This window comes from Magallana gigas, chromosome 5, assembly GCF_963853765.1.
Source record: "Magallana gigas chromosome 5, xbMagGiga1.1, whole genome shotgun sequence".
In the NCBI taxonomy this organism is placed as follows: Eukaryota; Metazoa; Mollusca; class Bivalvia; order Ostreida; family Ostreidae; genus Magallana; species Magallana gigas.
The window spans coordinates 54,508,227-54,528,181 of record NC_088857.1 but is presented as its reverse complement, the minus strand read 5'-3'; the positions used below and the strand labels follow the sequence as shown (position 1 = coordinate 54,528,181).

Below are 19,955 nucleotides of genomic sequence, written 5' to 3'. Positions count from 1 at the left end.
GAGGGGGGACTTCCCCCCTAAAATTGTCAAATTAAAGTTAAATCATACTCCTTCTGGTAAAGAAAAAGAACAACTTGTGTGTCTTAGTAATATTATTTTTTTTTTGGAAACTCGTGGGATTTTATTACATAAGTCTGATTTCAACTGTACATGTGTAGTGTGAAGAAAACCCCCTTTTGGTTACGCTCTTCTTGGGTTCAAATGTGACCACTCAATTCCCCTTTGAGTAATTGGTTATACTAGCTAATATTTTCAACTACTCTTTCGTGTTTTTTTATAATACAATCTGGCAAAGTTATCTTTTTTAAAATTCCATTTACACCGTCTCATTGATCTTGATTTTTGATTAATTTACAGTCATTCCTATGGACAAAAAATGGAAATGGTTTTATAAAATATTTCTGCAAGGCAAAGGATTTTGATGGGATTTCTGCAGGTCTTAAATCTACAAACATTTAAAAAATTGTAGTTTTATTAGTATTAAGGTTAATCACGAGAAGAATTATTTTTAAAAATTCTAACTTTGAAGATTCTACAATCTCTAGTATCCATGAACTTCCGGGAGCTTCGAGGGATGCTTGTATATTCGATCATCATAGCACCAGGAACGTATATTTACCATCATTGCAAACTAACTTTATGTGATATATGTCTCTAAAACTGATTGCACTTGCACAGTTGCTTTTTTTTTCACTGAATACTATAGATTAGTAATCCTTTTAAATACCCCCCCCCCCCCCAAAAAAAAAGTGTGTTTTGAAGTAAACATACATGTACTTTATTTCTTTACAATATAAAATTGGTTTGAATAGAAGTTTTAGTGGGTTTTTTTCTTGTATATTTCATATTACTGTGAATAAGTGTTTGTCCGCATACATGTAGGCCAAATAATGTAGAAATGGACCAATGTTTAATGGAATGACGATTTTTTAAAACTTGTACTACACTCTTTAGTTAATTTAATTCTATAATATAATCAAACATAAGTTGACCCTATTTGCCTATTTTAACAAATCAAACGAGCGTAATGAAATCCCACTTTTAAAAATTTCTGATTATTCCGGGAAATTGTTCGGTGTTATTTTGTAGATTAGTTTTATCGGAAGCCGCCATATTTAAAAAATGTAAATAGCGGGTACACATCAATCTAGAGTATTTTTTGGATTTTTTACTGTTTATATTTTAAATATGTTCATATATATACAGACAAAATGACAGAAAAGTTAATTCTTGGAGATCTCAATGCCGGGAAATTTGAGAACATCGACCGCTTTATATTGGTATTTACAAAATTTAGAACACCATAAAAGCAACATTAGAATATGACGGTGTATACTTGATATTGCTCTTTGTTCTATTTTATTTTATTTTTAAGAATTCAAAATTATCTAGCTTTTATTTTGTATATTTCATAATTTTTCAGGAATATCTCTCGCCTGCAGAGAAGACTTCAAACTGTTCCACCGAGCAGCTTTCACGCCTCACTCTTACAACTGTGCAAGTTTTACAGGCTTCTGTGGTTCACATTTCTTCCAGTGGTCCGCACAGATCAACGTTACTCGCTGCCATCCATCTATGTTACACTTTTTATGTCAAGCATCACAATATATTAAAGTTACCAGAGCCTTTGACAGTGCCAAAAGTACTATATCACATTGTAGCTAAGTTATCGGACATAAAGGTAAATATAACATAAAAAAAGCACCCAGGTTGGTGTTAATATTCACATCTCTGAAGTAAATCAATCAATGATAGTATTGCAAAATTCACAAGTTATGATTGATAAATGGCGTTGTAATTTTTTTGGAACTGAAGAGTTAAACAATATGGTAAAATATCATCTGGCATTTAATTTCACTGTGAATGCCCCTAACATTAAGTTAATTCAGAAAATTTGTTGTAGATTTCATTGTGTAGATATCGGGTATAATTTCATCCATATTTTCTTTTATTTAGGATTGTGGGCCAGAGGTCTTCAAGACCTGTCAATATCTGTACAATGAGTTGCTTCCCTTACCTGATCACTCAACAGGTGCCACAGCTTCCATTATCACCAACATTTACAGCAAGCTTTGGAATGTTGCTATCAAGTTAGAACAGGATAAAGCAACACAGCAACCTGATGTTGTGTTTCAGCTGAGATACATGGCCATCAAGATGCTGTTGCTCCGGCGAACGGCAGTGGGACAAACAGTGGACAAGTTTCTGCTGGCAGTAGATCGGTAAAGAATTAGATACAAACTGTTTGTTGGATTCAATGTATACAGGCAATAGGTTTGTACATGGAAGAAGATACCAACTATTTATTGCATTTAATGTACACAAGGTTATTTTCGTCCTATCTAGATTGTAAAAAAGATTGCCCCATTTTAGATATGTCTTAATACTAGAGAAGTAACTTGCAGTTTTCAAAATTATTCAATATAAATTTGCCCCCATCAGTGAGGGCAGAAATATTTCTGTATATCTGTAATTTGGAATTTTTAAGTTGCTGATTTTGCACATGTTTCACTCCCCCCCCCCCCCCCCCCCCAAAAAAAAAGAAGAGAAAATATTCTTAATTACTTAAGTAACTAGAGAAGAAGCATTCTGTTATTTCTAAAGAGAATGAAAGGATATTGAATGTTTTTAATGTGTTACAGATATGATAAATCAACGATACAGAAAAACTCAAAGACAGTCCTGACAAGTGACCACCTGTCTGTGTCCTTAGTGATGGAAATTGCTCAGCAGGTTAAGGCTCTTGGGTCAGACTACTGTGAGCTGACGGAGAGGGATGTGTGTAGTTCCTTGTCTCTGTTCCAGTACCTACACCAACTCATTGTCAACTATCAACTTCATTCTATCCTGGCAGCAGTGCACCAAATCAGAGAAAGCTTTCTATCCACATTTGAAAGTGTCAGTTTAAGTCACGCAATGAAGAATCTCTATGACTGTTTGCATGTGACGATGTGTAGCACAAAGTCCAAAAATTTGAAGACAAATTGCAGTGATATCCAGAGTCTTTCAGGAAATATTGTAGCAGTGTTGGAGGACAGTGTGTGCAGTTTGAACACAGGCTGGTATTTGTTGATATGTGAATGTCTCCTAGTGATACTTAAACAACAGACGATGATCCCACCAGAGAAGGTAACTTTGTGGGAGGAGGTATTGGACTACACGCAGAAGGTTACTCGATTTCTGATCACAAGCCGAGACGACAATAAGTTGCAGTACGAAGAAGACTCAAAGGATAAAAATGAAAAGCTGGCAGTAATGATCAGTACCAAACTTATTATTATCCTCAGGATGGAACTTGAGCTTGGTGTCTCATTGGTGAACATCATCAAAGGTAATACATGTGTAAAGCATCCTACACCTTTATTTGTTGAAAGAAAATATGTTTACAAATAACTTGGGATGTGTTGTTTGTGCTATAATTCATACCAGGTTTTATTGAGATTGATATAGCTGAGATTTTCAACTTGTCTAAAATTTTTAGAATATTTATATCTTGTATGTACTTTGTGTACATTTCTGTTTGTAGAGGAGGATTCTCCTCATTTGTTTACCTGGTTATCAATAGGATATTGTAAAGTGAAAACTTATATGTACAAGTTAATACAGATTTTGTCTACTATCTTTTCAATCAACCAGTGGATTATATTGTTGTAATTATTTCTTTTTTGTGTGTACATGTATTTTGACTAAGACTCAGCAATCTCCTGTTCTGCTTTCTCTATATTTGCCTTGTTGTAAGTGTTGCTGTCACCATGAATCTAAAGATATATATAGTGTAATTTTCCTATTCAGACGTGAGGAATTAATATCTGCGTAAAAGTGCGAGAGGCATATCTCGCTGATTTTAAAATCCCGCTTTTATTTTTCTGACAGATGTAAATTAAATAAAACTATGATAAAAAATTGCTGATCGCGGTTTTATATTCCCGCAATTTGATGCAAACATTTGAATTGCAGAATTAAGTATTCGCGAAAAATACGGAATCTACAGTATATATTGTCCATTGCAGCCCCAGACAAAGTGACTCATATCTTGGAGACCATTCAGCCCCTGGCCAAGGCTTACACCCAGCAGATTGAACAGACAGGACACGCCCCTCCACCGGCCGACTTTATTTTGAGGGAGAGGAGGCAGTGTGGTAAGATGGCTTACTTTGGAAGATGAGGTCCCTTCTGTAGATCACAGTGGGAAAGACTGAACTTTTTTTAACCACATATATGTAAAAACACACTGTTAAAATTAAGTGAAGTCAAGTATTGTGTGAAGACTTCTCTTTTAAGAATTGTAAAAAAGGATACCATAGGTGATATTGCCTTAGAAAATCAAACTCTGAATACTGGATATAACTGGTACCGGTACATGTGTTTTGTGGGGTTTTTGGGGTCTATTGTTTGCATACACCTCTCTCTGCTAGAGCTCTGATATTTATTCGTTGTATTTTTCCAGGCTACCTGATGTCCAAGTTTGCCAAAGTGTCATGTAGTCTAGGTCACCAGGAGCTTGACCTGTTCTACTACAGCGTGGAATGTGATCAGCTGACCAAGTGGGCGGAGTCCGATCAGGACCTCAAAGAAGAGCGCATCAAAGAGGTAGTAGTCCTATAAGGGGAAAACAGTAACCAGTCTAGATGTATTTCTTTGTTTTTATTTTGTGTTAATTTTCAGTTGTACAAATCTATGTTATTGACAGAGGAAGATACATGTAGATATAAAGTTGAAAATTGACATTTTTACACCAAAAGTGATTTATAGATGATCAGTGTGGTTTAATTTCCCACATGTACTGATTAAAGCTATTATTGAATATAAATTCATATCTGACCTGTTATAAATAATACAAAGAGGTGAATGTAAAGTGCCTGCATCGCAGTTTTCAATTGGTAGGTAAACCTGCTGGGTATCTATGAGATGTTGGCAGATTTGCAGTGGAAGCTTGGTGATATCGATGCTGTGCTGTGTACACTGACGAGGGGTGTACAGTTACAACCCTCATATGTATCCGCCGCCCTGGAGGTGTGGTGTCGAATCAAGAGGGAGCAACTCCGCACGGGAAATTTAGAGATAACTGATAGGTAAGACAATTGTAGATGAAAAGTAGGACTGCTGTTATGTACCAGACAACAATGAGAAAATGAGAAGATTTGTATTGAAATGAACAATGTAATGCCTTTGTTTGTAATTGGGATATGTGTGATAATGTGAATGAAAAAAGATTATTATTGTTCTGGGTTTAAAGGTGAAACTAAAGATTATTATTTTTTCTCTTTAGGTATTTTGCAGAAAATCTTAAAAATGTCTATGACAGCCTGATGATGGAGCTTAAATATTTCACAGCTTTAAGGTATTAAGAAACACTACATTCAAATATTTACATGCATATGCCTACATAAAATTAAACAAACATTAATATTTGCACTTACTTTTTGTGACAAAAATAAATATTCCAAAAATGTGTTCCTGTAATATTTTTATGATAGAAACCGTAAACCAAGAATCATTTATTTAACTGTATAGATGTAGCACTACACCTTTACTTTAAAGGAAAAGGTATCCAAAGGCAGAGTTGTCTCTCTTGAAAAGACTACAAGAAGTGGCAACACTCCCTGTACAGAAGGCCACAAGTCTGCTGGAGATGGCCAAACTTTACTGGGGACACTTCACTGAAAATCAAGACAGGTAAACAGAGACTGGCCAGTTCCAAGCTTCTAGTTCATTAGTGGCGTACTTTGTACATGACATGTACCATAAGGAGGTAGAGAATTGTTTTTCATGAGACCGTGTACATACCACATGCATATTATTTTGATCTTTAACCTTCTTGCTGTTTTGACAGTTGTGTGGAGGAGTGTTTAGGGGAGGCTGAGCGGGCTTTGAGGGGGTCATCTGGTGGGAAGGAGATGCTGGTCCTGGCCGATGTACACCTGTGGATCTACATTGTACAGCATGAACGGTTCTGTAAAAAGGTAAGATACTTGCCATCATAGACTTCAGGTATTGAAGTGCATAGCTTTTAACAGGCAAAGAATTCTTTCTTTACAAAAAAACAACGCTCTTTATATGTCAAAACACAACACTTAACATTGACTTATAGTTGTCCGGTTATTAAAGTTCTTTAACTTATTTGAATAACAGTAATCTGTAATCAAGTAATGTGTTTGTTTCTGTCCCTCCAGCTGATATCTAGCTCCCAGGTGTTGAGTAAAGGTGAGGAGAGCAATCCTGACTCTGGAGAGGAGCCCCAGCCCAGCGGGGCCCTGGTGTTTGAGGAGATGTGTACCTTCTCCATGGAGATGGAGATCATTAGACGTCTGGACCAGGCTCTGGAATTGTGGGAAAATGTCCCCAACAGGGAACACACGGAGAGCAGTCTTCGATCCGTCATGCTGTGTTCTTCCATTCTACGACTCGCTGGAAAGGTACATTCTCTAAGGACAGATCAGGAAGAAAATCCTGAGATTTGTGCTTATGTTATGAATTAGAAATAAACCCTGTAATTCTTTACCAGCACAAAGTCTAATGTGAACTCATGATTTTGTTTGAAGTTTGTTTGTTTTTTATTGGGGGTGGGGGGGGGGGGGGGGGGGAGAAGGGTTAGAAATTCATCAATGGTTTGTTTACTTGTTTGATAGTACTTGTACAATGGTAACAATAGATTAATGTTTCTGTAACAGGTTGACTGGGAGCAGAGGGCATTGTTCCTAGCTCTGGATGTGTGCAGTCAGTTAGGAGATGAGGCTATAAATAACATCATCAAGTGTCGCCTCTCTCACATCTACGGGACCCATGGGATGCACCATCAGGCCGGACAACTCCTCCCTGCCATTCCTGACCAACAGACGGGGCTTGACGACGGCTACCTACAGACAGTCATGTCCAGTGTCATGCATTACCTACACACAAAACAGGTATATGTACACCTGTATCTCAAAAAAAAACCTCCAAAAAACATTTATTTATTATTTAAAAAAACATTTAAGTTATCTGTAAGTTTCACTATCCTTTATATTGAACTACTGTTTATAAGGTTATTTTTGCCCCATGTAATTTTCGCCCTTCTAGACTTGGAAATGGTTTTGCCCCATCTTGAATTAGCCCAAACAAAGTTGTGTTAAAAGAGAGATACAGTTGAACTGTTGATATCTCGAACACTAATATCTCGAATACAATGGATACGTTTAAGTGATTTGTAAATCCAACCTACTAATTTTTTAAGTATTTTACTCTCGTAACTTGAATACTCGGATATCTCAAAGTTTTCAAACATCTCCATCTAGTTCGAGATAAATAAGTTTTACTGTAGTTTTAAACATTGGAATTTGCCCAGTCTTTAATTTGTCCACTGACAACGAGGGCAAAAGGGGTGAAAATAAAACAGGGGCGAATATTTCATTGTATACAGTATTCAGCAAGTCTTATACAGAACCACAATTTTTAGATGGGTATTCCAATAAGTTCTTTGTAAGTAATAAAGCAGGGGCTTATTATTGGGCAATTGTACATAGACACAAAGGGCCTTTATATTGCAAGGGGCACTAAATGTGGAAACTATGGTGTGTACCTGTACATGTTTACAATGCATTGCAATGTCTCTATGCATAGTCTTTGCCTTCTATAATGATTTTTAAACTTCAGATAAATGGTTTGTTGCATGATCAGTTTTGATCTACATGCAGGACCTTTTTCATGAGGCATATTGTTGTAGAAATATTTTGTCCTAATTGGTGTGTTTTACAGGTAGAGAAAGGCCTTCAGCTCCTGACCCAGGTTAACGACACGATAGGTCAGCAGCCCAGTCAGAGTAAGACGGTGTGTCTGGCCAACGGAACGGTCAAGCGGTGCTGGTCCCTGTTCCTGTCCCTGCCGATGGAGCGTGACCCAGAAGGAGGTCAGAGGTCAGAAGACTACAGCCTGGACCATGCCATTGAGGCGTACAGGAACCATGTCAGTGTGGTGTACTTCCTGTTGGGGAAGGAACACTGGGCTGTTGACAACAAAGGTACAAGTTCTACAAGAAGTGGTCAGTTTTAAAAAGATGTTGAATCTCTACTTAGTTTTCTTGTGTATGCAAATGTGCGAAAGCATATGTTTATCTTAAAAATATTTGGTCAGTTTTAACAAGGAATCTGGCTCAGGTAAGCCCCTGCTGCTGCAATCATAAGGCATCACTAACAGTTGCATTATAATCCTTTGCTGTTGATGCAGAATTTGTTTTCAGTGAATGCTGTTCTTGTTGTTTACAGGATTAAACACCACAGAGAAGTATGACATTATCCAGGAGTACCTGCTGTCCCTCTATCACCTGGGACAACTCGAGCGACTGGTCGGTGACACTCGGTCTGCCAAGTTCCACATCAAGGAGGGTTGGACCACTGCTCACTTCATGGGGCTGCCAAACTGGTATGCCTCAAGTCTTATACACCTTCAAAAGATTATCAGTTAAAGAAAGCCTTCAGCATTAGAAAATCTTCTTATATATCTCATGAATTAATAAATAACGATTTTTCTATAGAGAGAAGAATATGCTTATAATTTTGGAGAATTAATTTCCATTTTATTTCAGGGCTTCCATGTTTATGAATGAATTCTCCATCATCCACATCCTGTCTGAGAACTCGACAGCAGCCATTTCTAGTCTCACCAAAACATGTCAGGTCTTCAACGGCAGTCAGGATACTGCTAGAGAGAATGCAACCAACAGGAGCTCCAAGTCCAGAAAAAGCAAAACTGCAGGAAGCTTTGGGTTTGATGACGATGTAGAGAAGGAGGAAGACAGCGTGGAGAGCTCCCAGAGTCCTTATCCGCCCTGTTGGCAGCACCTCACTGACAACTCGACCTGTGACGTTTGTCAGGACAACACTGTCAAACTGGCTGTTCTGTCTTATGCCCTAGTTACAGCAAAATTTGAAATCTACATCCAGCAAAATCTTACATTTGAAAAACTAGATAGGATAAATTGTATTTGTGAGAGATATATTCTTCAGGAACCTAGCACCAGTAAACTTGGCAGGGACTTGCCTTTCTGTTGTTTCCAGGACAACAGTGAGCTGAAGGACGTATATGTTGAGTGCTTGTCTTTAATAGCAGAGACTAGTTTACTTCTGGGGAAAACAGAAAAATGTGCTATTGTGATAGAAACAGCACAGAAGTTCTTCCAGTCCAAATATGTCAGTGACTTGGTGGCTAATTTAATTCAAAATAAATTCACTGTCTTCAAGGCTCAAATGTGTCTCATGAGAAGTCTGTCAAGTAAAAGATTCACTGAGGAAGAAATGGATGACTTAGATGAGGTGACCTCATTAGAAACTTCCATAAAACCAGAGAACATTCTTCCTGAGATTTCAAGTAAAATGAAGGACTGTAATGATCAGCCAATCACAATGGAGGATTGTCATGAGCTTGTGGAGGACCTCAGCAAGCTGGATATCAATGAGATGATAGACCAGAGTGTGAACCAGTCAAAAACAGGGACCAGAACAAACAGACGAAAGGGAACAACTCAAAAGAGGCCAGCTACAGGGGATATCTCAGGGGATGTCTCAGAAGTATCTTCTAGGAGTAGTACTGCTGGTACAGAGGCACCAGAGGAATCACTGGAGACATCAGAGAAAAGTAAGAGGCCTGCTGGGAGAGGAAGAAAAGAGAACACACGGGTTAAGTCTGCCAAATCCACATCCTCAAAATTGGTCAATTCGATTCAGGCTAACTCCATTACCTCATTTTCTGCAAAAACAGCCAAGAAAGAAAAATCCAGTGTATGCAGGGAAGGTAGATGTAATGATGGAAGTTTAACAGAAGAACTAACTCAAACCCCAGTGACAGAAAAACCAGAATTTGTTCTGAAAACTCCCTACAGTGTGAGCAGTAAAAAGGTGTTGATGTTTAGTTCTGACTCCAGTGATGATGAGGTCTGCTCGAAGCTTCCAGTGAGTATCAGCCGCTTGTCATCAGTAACTCCTGGTCATCAGGAGAGCTCCTCAGCTAACTCTACACCGTCCACAGGAAAAGCTAGCTCTGTATCCCGTATACCAAAGTATGTGAACAAAGCCAAATTTTCTGGCACTCATACGGAAAGTAAGAAAGCCGTGAAACAGGACAGTGGCACTCAGGAAAACAAGGAAAATCAGACGACAAAGAAAAGTGTTACAAGAAGGGGGAAGGCTGCGGTTAATCAGGAACCAGCCAAAGCCTCTAGTGGTGAACCAGTGAAGAGCAGGGGAAGGCGGAAGGTCACAGAAAAACCAAATGCCTCCTCTGTCAATCAGAAAAGTGCTAAAACAAAAGATAAAACATGTGTTTATGATTTTGATGAGAAAGACTTGCAAAGTAAGGAGGAGACAAAGGGAGTTAGGAAGCCGACTACCAGAAGAAATAACAGCAAGAGGCAGCCTGCTGAGAAGGCAAGAAGTGCATGGAAGGGCGGAAGGGATGCTGTCAGCATGGTGGATGTAGAATATGTCATCATCAAGGAGGAGGAGACCAGTTTACTGGAGGAGAACCAGTACAATGCTCTCAGTATTCAGATTTCTAATCCCAAACTAGAGGACGATGACTGGTATGAGAGAGAGAATTTACTGGTCCAGGAAGGTAAATTCTTAGGAATGATATTAAGTTCTTTGTTGACTGTTGATAATTATTTACCAGTATCTCTAACATGGTGGTGATTTTGTAGTTGACCTTGATGATTCTATTGAGATTCCGCGCGGTGGCAATGACAAGAAGTCAGGAAGAGGACGTCCTGGACGGAAGGTGACTAAATTGTCCAATCAGGTTAAAGGAGAGGAGTCTACAGGACCCGCAGGTGGAACAGACACCACCGAAATTCCAAGATCCACCACTCAGGCTAACATGCAGATTACGATGGACAGAATGAGAAGGGCAGCCCCTCCACGTAGACTCAATAAAGATTCACTAAGAGGTGAGTGGTCTGAACAGTTGCTCTTCTGATTACCAGTATCATTATATTACAAAGTTTGACAATTTTGACTTCTCAGGAATTACTGAATCAATTTTAACCAAACTTTAAGAAACCTTCCTTTATATTGATTCAGTTGTACTTCTTTGATAGGTACCAGTATGTGTATTAAAGCTAATTGAAAAATCATCAAAAAGGGATGGAATTGATAACAAGGGAGAGACTATAGGTTTGAAATAGTTAGTAAAGTGATGTAACCCATTGGCCTTTTGTTTTCATTGTATACTCTTTGATTTCAGCTGATTCCCAAAAGGAAGAAGATTTGACATCTATGTTGGAGGTGGCGTTTGAACAAGCGCGCCATCTGCCGACCACCGGGCTGTATAGCTCCATCTGTAACCTACTGGCCCTCCAGTACCTGGAGTTGTGTCCCCTGAAGGCCGCCTACTACCTGACGGAGGGAATGGTGGTCACATTCAGGCACCAGTCTCTGGTCAACTGTAGCAGGAAAATCAGGTACTATCTCCAGCAGTCAATCATTGCAAATATTTCAACTTTAAGTAGGCATGGCACTGCTTGTGATGTACTTTCTTTCAAAATAAACAATATTACAAACACCAGCTGTAAACTTGAAGACAAGTACATGAGACCCGTGGCATGGCTCACATTGTTGATTCTGGTTTGTTTCTGTGACAGGAAGTCCAAGAAGGAAATGAGCTGTCAATCAGAAAAAGAGGAACAAGTTGGGGCCCAAGAAAGGGAAATTAAAAACACAATATATAAGAATCTGATGTTTAACAAAACTCCTCAAGATCTGCAAAATATCATAAAGCACCTGCCAGAAGGTATGTCTCTAGACTCTGAATTCTGTTGCTTAAAAAGTCAGTTTTATATTAAAGGCCTTATTATTCAAAGCAGAAATTCCAGTAAATGTTTCCCTCGCTTTTACAATAAAAAAATGCACTGAGTCATGAAGATTAAATTGTATTGGAATAGATGAAAAATGCACCTCCTCTATGCTTAAACTTGATTGTAACTATTTTATTGGCAAGAGATTAGCTGCACATTGAATTAAGTTAAAGAAACCACATTTAACTTTCTTAAAAAAGGAATACATTTACATGTGTAATTAAAGATGTGAGAATAATCTTAGATTGGACAGTGTGCCAAGTTTCCATGGTAACAAATCCACAAGTTCCTGACCAGATGATCCTGAGCAGTATGAGACGGGACCAGGAGCCTGTAATTGTAAGACTGCCAGCCTTCCAAACAGTCCACGTAAGTCCTTTTGGTTCTCTGGTATACACAAGTTCATGGCCAGATTCTTTTAAAGTAAAGTTGCCATGGTTTTTGAAGGAGAGTAGGAATATTTGACATTGTCCATTGTAGACTTGTACTGAAGATTTCTTAGTCAATAAGGTGGTTAACAAAAAAGGCTTACAACTGTTTGTTAGTGATTATTGGTGTTTCTTTTCAGGTAAGATTCAATGATGTTTGTAATCCTTGTTTGTTCTTTGTGCAGGGAAGAAAAATTTTGTCTGAGTTTTCAGACATCATGGAAGAGAGTCACAACAGCATCAAGATCACAGACAAGACAGAGTGGTGGCAGAGTCGCTGGAAGTTAGACGACAGGCTCAGGGTAGGTCTAGTGTAGGGCCATCATGTCTGGGTAGGTCTAGCTCTTTTCCCCATAGAGGTTTCTATCCTTTAACCCTTAATGACGCGTTTTGACGACCCTGGCCATATCCTTAATGACGACTTTTGACGCACCCTATATACAGCTCTTGATTAGACCCCTCAACACCTGTTATTTATTATAAACATTGACTGGTATACACCTGGCCATGTATACGTATGGTTGTTCACTCATTCTAAATAAAGATATCACGTGATTTACCTGTGTATGGTGGCATGATGCATTACTACAATAAACAAAGATGGCGGACTTCGATGCGGACATCGCACATGTTTTCACTTTTTGTTTATAATCAAGTTTAGAGGCAGAATTTTCTAGATTTATTGGTAGTGAGATTGAAAGATGAAAGCCAGATGTCAAATTCATGCAAAATTTTGTGGAAAAATCTGTGTAGTTAGAGAAAATAGAACATAAAGTGTGCATTACCTGCAACCCCTAAATACACGAATATACTAGTAAATTTGTATTTTTTCAAAAAGTCAACACACTTATTTAGTTAACATGCTAGATTTACCAAATTCTCTTACACCATTTATTGAAAGAAAAGGTAAATATAAGTCTGAAAATGATAGACATGAATTGAAAAGTCAGCCACAGGTACATTTAATTATTTACTATCAAAAAACGAATTCCATGATGATAATGGAATCTTTCTATAAAAATTATTAAATAATTACTTGTAATACATACAGTTTTTAATATGTTTATCAAGTATCTGTTGTGAAATTATTCTTTATAATAAGCTGAAATAAAGCTTTAATGTAGAACACTCAGTTTAATTTTCATATACCTGTTAGCACCTGTATTGCTTTATTAGTGACTTAAAAAAAAAAATTTCAATGAATATTAAAATTTTGATTTATTACAAATCCATTGATATATAATTTTCTATGTGTTTGATTTGCTAAGACCTGTAATAAGTCTATTCAAAAACACACACCAGCTGTTTTCAGTTCATTTGAAAACAGTCTAAGGGTAGCCCAGGGTTGAGTGTTAAGGATATGGCCTATGCGTCAAAAGGTGGCATTAAGGGGTAAAAAGCTAGTGTAGAGCCATCATGTCAGGGTAGATCTAGTGTAGGGCCATCATATCAGGGTAGGTGTAGTGTAGGGCAATCATATCAGGGTAGGTGTAGTGTAGGGCAATCATATCAGGGTAAGTCTAATGTAAGGCCATCATGTCTGGGTAGGTCTAGTGTAGGGCCATCATGCCAGGATAGATCTAGTGTAGGGCCATCATGCCAGGATAGATCTAGTGTAGAGCCATCATGTCAGGGTAGATCTAGTGTAGGGCCATCATATCATGGTAGGTCTAGTGTAGGGCCATCATGTCATGGTAGGTCTAGTGTAGGGCAATCATATCAGGGTAAGTCTAATGTAAGGCCATCATGTCTGGGTAGGTCTAGTGTAGGGCCATCATGGTAGGGTAGATCTAGATATAATTTTTAGGGTCATCATGTCATTGTAGATCTAGTGTAGGATCATCATGTCAAGGTAGGTCTAGTGTATAACTGTCATGTCAGGATAGGTCTAGTGTAAGGCCATCATGTCATGGTAGGTCTAGTGTAGGGCCATCATGTCAGGATAGATCTAGTGTAGAGCCATCATGTCATGGTAGGTCAAGTGTAGGACCTTAATGCCAGGATAGGTCTAGTGTAAGGCCATCATGTCATGGTAGGTCTAGTGTAGGGCCATCATGTTAGGATAGGTCTAGTGTAAGGCTATCATGTCATGGTAGGTCAAGTGTAGGACCTTAATGCCAGGATAGATCTAGTGTAGAGCCATCATGTCAAGGTAGGTCTAGTGTAAGGCCATCATGTCATGGTAGGTCTAGTGTAAGGCCATCATGTCATGGTAGGTCTAGTGTAAGGCCATCATGTCATGGTAGGTCAAGTGTAGGACCTTAATGCCAGGATAGATCTAGTGTAGGGCTGTCATGTCATGGTAGGTCTAGTGTTGAGCTGTCATGTCATGGTATGTCTAGTGTAGGATCATCATGTCAAGGAAGGTCTAGTGTAGGACCTGTATGCCAGGATAGATCTAGTGTAGGATCATCATGTCAAGGTAGGTCTAGTGGAGGACCTTAATGCCAGGATAGATCTAGTGTAGGGCTGTCATGTCAAGGTAGGTCTAGTGTTGAGCTGTCATGTCATGGTAGGTCTAGGCGTAATGTATAGGGTAATGAATAGGGTCATCTTGTCAGAGAAGGTCTAGTGTATTTGTGAAGGACTAACAGATTAGGTACATGAAAAAATAGGGCTGACATATCAGGATAAGGCTATATTTTTGATAGGCAAAAACTATAACCAAATTTCTACGGACATATTTTCCTTGATTTGGAGATGCTCAAAGAACTTGCACTTTGATATTCCTAAAAATTTTCACCCATTTAATACTCTGATTTACTGGTAAATCAGTTTTGATTTCTACTCTTTTACCATAGGATGTCCTTGAACACATGGATAAATATTGGCTTGGTCACTGGCGATGTCTGATCCATGGAACTGTTCAGAGGGATGAGTCAGCAACCTCCTTGAATGATTTCAGTGAAAGGGTGTGTCAAGAGATGTACCGGGATACCAGAACTAGGCTCCCTCTACATGTCGTGCAGGTAAGTGTATGTAAGCCCCAAGAAGTAGAGGTGACATTTATGTAACCTGATTAAACATTTACAATCAAGTTGAGTAACTCTCTCCTTTTATTGAATTTCTGTACCATATGTAATATCTCTCAGTAGATTTAAAACTTCTGATGAAATTTTTGGCTGGATTCTTATTAATTATGTTGTTTTGGATACCATGTAAGGATCTGCATTAAAGAAGTTGTTTTGTCTTTGCAGCGTTTGGTGGAGTGTGCTGACACATTGAGTGATGAAGATATTAGAAGCGCCATCTGTGAATTGACTGGAAACACACTCAGTAGGTCAGGGGCAGACAACTGTGTATCAACATTCAGGAGGGTGACCAAAGACCTGACACTGACCAGTCCCAAGGGCCATGTGCTGCTTATTCTGGACAAGGTATGAACAAGAAATGGGGGATGTAAAATCAATGACTGCAGGCAGCAAAAATAAAAAGTCTCATACATGATTTTATGTGATATGGTGTAAAAGCTGCAGAAGACAAACATGCACAACATTTTTAATAAGTGTATTTTTCAACTCTACATGAGGTACAAAGGCGAAAAAAAGCTATTGAGTAATTATTAAGGACAGGACACATCATTTTACAAAAAGATGCTCTCCATCAGGTATCCTGCTGACATGTAGTGTGTATCCTGCTGACATGTAGTGTAGAAACTTTGTTTTGAAGGCAGTACAACATCTACCCTGGGAGTGTGTGCCATCCCTGACTCAATCCAGCATCTCTCGCATGCCATCCCTGTACCACCTCCATGCTCAACTTTCCTACCTCACGAAACAGAAGAGCTCCATTCTACACACGGGTATAGACAAACAGAGGGTGTTCTACGTCCTGAATCCGGACAGTAACCTGGCCTCCACCCAGGAAACCTTCCAGGACTGGTTCTCAAGGTACCCTTCAACGCAAGCAATACATGCTTCAGTTTTTGTTAGATTAAAAATGCTAATGAATCTTATAAAAGTGGTGTTTGAAGGACCCATGTGAAGAAAGGTATGGCATATATACCGTAATGAAAGATGTGAGTCAGAAACAGATGGCATTTATTTTGTAGACTTAAAAATTAAGTAAATGATTGGCCTTAAGCAAAATAGAGATTTAAAAATTTGAGTAGTTTTAAATACATGTACTTGGATAATGTGTAATGGACTATGTCTGTTTGAGAATGGTATTGGATTATGACTGACAGTACTTATTATAATGTATGATGATTTTTTTAGTGGCCAAACATTTTTGATATATGACAATTATATTACACTGTGACAATGATAATTTGTACTGGAGCACTTTAGGCAGCTACTAAATGTATATTTTGTTATTCAGAGAGAAGAGCTGGGAGGGGATCATCAACCGTAAACCGACCAAGTCCGAGTACACCAGCGCTCTGCAGAACAAGGACCTGTTCCTGTAAGTCCTGTACAGATATAAGGCTTACTGCTTTGATGATGGTTAAAGACGAAATCTTGAGAACCTTGTGCTTGACTGATATAAAGAAACAAATGTAAAAGATACTGAATCAGTATCAGTGGAGAGGAATGTGGTCGTGTTAACTGTAACTGCCTGCAACGTTTTATATCCTTTAAATATTTTGTCATGTAGTCTATTCTGTGTATTCTATAGTGTTCAACTGTTTTTGACACAGATACTGTGGACATGGTACCGGCGGTGCATACCTGGGTGGTAGTGACCTTGCCAGTCTGGACTGCCGTGCGGCAACCATCCTTATGGGGTGCAGCAGTGGGAAGCTGGAAGCCACCGGTCATCTAGAGGCCACAGGATTCATGCTCAATTACTTCATGGCAGGATGGTAGGAGGGGCTTCCTCTTTTTTTGTTCAATATTTACATGTAATTTGTTTATGGACATATTTTGTAATGCATTTTTTTCATGTTTCTGTCATATTAATGTCCTTTTGACCAAAAAAATGCTCTTAGGTTTTGGTAATGTGTAAATCTTTAAATCAGTCTGTAAACCTTTCTATGTTGTGAAAAATATCTGTAATGCTTATTGCTTGACAGCAATCAAACCCCACCCACAGATTTACAAGGACAAGTGCATGACCCTTAACAGTTTTCAGGTTAACAGGTCAAAGGTCAAAAAGGGAAAATGGGTTGGGCTTGGAAAGTAGATGACTGATCCAAGGTTAATCAAAGTACTGAAGTACTGAAAGCCGGGCTCTTTTGGTGTGTCTTTATGCATATTGTGTAGTAAAGACTGAAAATCTCTGTCTCTCTCTCTCTCTCTCTCTCTGTCTCTCTCTCTCTCTCTCTCTCATGCTTTTAATGTCGACAAAGCATCAGAGAGCGACCAAATTTTGTAAGCGGCTATAAACAAAAAATAAGTCTGTCTAGTAGAAGTTAAAAAGTTCAACAGTTGCTGCCTTGAATTTTGCAACAAGCATTATATATTCAATCCCTGTTTCTTCATCGTGCAGCAAAGTAGTTCATGGAAATTCATGCGCATTGTATGTGTTCAAAATGCATAGTAATGTTTTAAAAACACGTTATTAATAAGAAAACTAAAAAAGATAGACAATTCATTCGAAATTTTAAAAAAGAAACAAAATGCCAACACTTTTGACAAAACGTGGCTCTTTGTGTAACTATTTGGTATAGCGGAAGCTTTACCTTGACGCTGTTTGGTTTTTTGTTTATTTGTGTTATTTATAGTAACATTGGCGATTGGCCTGCCTATAGCCAGGACTCTGCTTTCAGCAGAGCCCGGCTAAAAAGTGTATTGAAATACACTGTACCTGTTTTAAATATTGTCTAACCCAATATCAGGGTGAAGGGAACATATACGTTTTATAAGCAGTTGTTAAAATGACATCTAAAGACTTAGATATTTTGTTCTATGTATTCTTTCAAAACCTTTCATGGAAATTGTAGATACAGAAATAACTTTATTTGCATTTTTGAAACATAAATAAATTAATGATTTGACAGTCCATGCATGGTGGCCAATCTATGGGATGTGACAGACAAGGACATTGACCGCTTCCTGGCATGCCTGCTGTCGTCATGGTTATCAGATGACACCACCACAGAACCACGAAAGCTTCTGGATGTGGTCCCCAATGCTCGCGCTGCCTGCCGCCTACCACACCTGATAGGGGCGGCTCCTGTGGTGTACGGATTTCCGGTGTTCCTCAAGCCGTCCTGATTGGACAGATCAGACCAATCATCCGTAGCTACCGTCTGTTGTGTGGATTCTGTTCTTAAGAATCAAGCCAAGTTGTGTCCGACAACCATTGGACAGAGTCCTCTTGGATTATTATAGAAACAATTTATTGCTGGTGTTACCAAAAAATGCAAGCAAATTGTGTGTGAAAATGACAGTTAGTAAGCTAGCAAAATAGCAGGAATATGATTTTATTAAAATTTTTATTCTTACATTGTTTTAAGGAATGTGTATTATTTATTTCATACAAAATTTTATTTTATTACTGTGCGTCATCTACATCCATACATGTGAATTACTCACATTAGCTTGTGTTTGTACATGTAGGGAATCATACTGAAGATCTACTTTCTAGTGAGAAACTTTGTACAGGGAATTTTGATTTAACAGAAATAAACCGTGTGTAAATCAATATTCCATTTCATTTCCTTTCGTTTTGGTTTTTTTTGTGGTATAAATACTAACAAGTACTTTGCATGTAGCTCAGTTTCAAAGGAACAGTTCCAGATATCATTATCAAGTTTTATACAAGAAAACAAATTGGTGATAGCAGAAAATTAGTTTCGTCTTTTTCCTAACTTTGACTTTGCCTAGGACTTCACTATTCCTTACAATGTACTTTCTTCAGTTTAAAAAAAATGATCCAAGATATTTCTATCAAGCTCTCTACAAAACATTTTGAATACATATATATCAATTTCATTACGATATATTTTCCTGACATTGACTTTCCTTGACCTTGATTACAACATTCTGAATTTTGAAGGTGCTCGATTTAAAAAAAACAACTGTTCAAGATATTTTCATCAAAGTTCTAACAAAGTTATTTAGATACACTGTTCAGATTCATCATCTAAACATTTTTCATCTATAATTTATCCATTTGTTACCAAATTTAAATTGCACAAGGGAGTGACTTTGCTGTGAATATTTCAAACTATAAAATTATATCAAGACTTTTATTTTTTAAGACACACAACATCGAAAGATGGCAATCTAAGTGTTTTGTTGAATTTTTTGTATCAATCTGTTTGATTGAATATCACCATATTAGTTCAGGGGTTAAAGTATCAGATTAGTAGCAGATCACAAGTTTGAATCCGTCTGGCCTGGGGCTCTTGTTTAGATATAATGAGTAAGATTTTTTAAAATCATTTTTTTTAATCCAAAATTGCATATCTCTCCTCTGTTGACCAATATACAGTTGAACTTCGGTATTTCGAACACTGATATCTCAAATACAATGGATATGTCGAAGTGATTTTTAGGTCCCAAACACTTAAACTTTTAGTATTTTACCCTTGATATCTCGAATACTCGGATATTTCGAAGATTTTAACCAGTCCCATCTGGTTCGAGATAACGAGGTTTGACTGTATATGCACTTCTTATGCTTCAAGGAATTTCCTTATTATATGAAGTAATTTTCTGCTCATTTGAGACACTATTTCAAGGTGTAGTGAGCCACCTTCATTCAGATTACCGGAAACATTTTCTTATTATAGGTGTTATTCATTTAAATATATTGAA

The 19,955-nt window shown here is 38.0% G+C and overlaps 1 protein-coding gene across 1 annotated transcript; it reads left to right on the top strand.

Annotated features, from left to right (window-relative positions):
• The first annotated feature begins 1,108 nt into the window (after positions 1 to 1,108).
• Positions 1,109 to 18,839, top strand: LOC105325911 (uncharacterized). The gene is made up of 26 exons (XM_034459695.2): positions 1,109 to 1,280; positions 1,424 to 1,681; positions 1,957 to 2,222; positions 2,643 to 3,331; positions 4,011 to 4,139; positions 4,448 to 4,590; positions 4,885 to 5,072; positions 5,270 to 5,341; positions 5,542 to 5,676; positions 5,834 to 5,963; positions 6,174 to 6,416; positions 6,672 to 6,905; positions 7,735 to 7,996; positions 8,241 to 8,397; positions 8,561 to 10,584; positions 10,670 to 10,915; positions 11,212 to 11,428; positions 11,609 to 11,757; positions 12,066 to 12,190; positions 12,435 to 12,551; positions 15,051 to 15,218; positions 15,447 to 15,626; positions 15,919 to 16,139; positions 16,570 to 16,653; positions 16,889 to 17,053; positions 18,191 to 18,839. Exons 1-26 carry the CDS (start codon positions 1,212 to 1,214, stop codon positions 18,405 to 18,407), a joined length of 6,888 nt encoding a protein of 2,295 aa, XP_034315586.2. The 5' UTR covers positions 1,109 to 1,211; the 3' UTR covers positions 18,408 to 18,839.
• The last annotated feature ends 1,116 nt before the right edge of the window (positions 18,840 to 19,955 follow it).

Bases quoted from the DNA above. Each gene is read 5' to 3' on its own strand.
- LOC105325911 (XM_034459695.2), top strand. From the start codon at position 1,212: ATGACAGAAAAGTTAATTCTTGGAGATCTCAATGCCGGGAAATTTGAG. The intron at 5,073-5,269 runs GTAAGACAATTG...TTTTCTCTTTAG, and splicing joins AATTTAGAGATAACTGATAG to GTATTTTGCAGAAAATCTTA. The intron at 6,906-7,734 runs GTATATGTACAC...TGTGTTTTACAG, and splicing joins ATTACCTACACACAAAACAG to GTAGAGAAAGGCCTTCAGCT.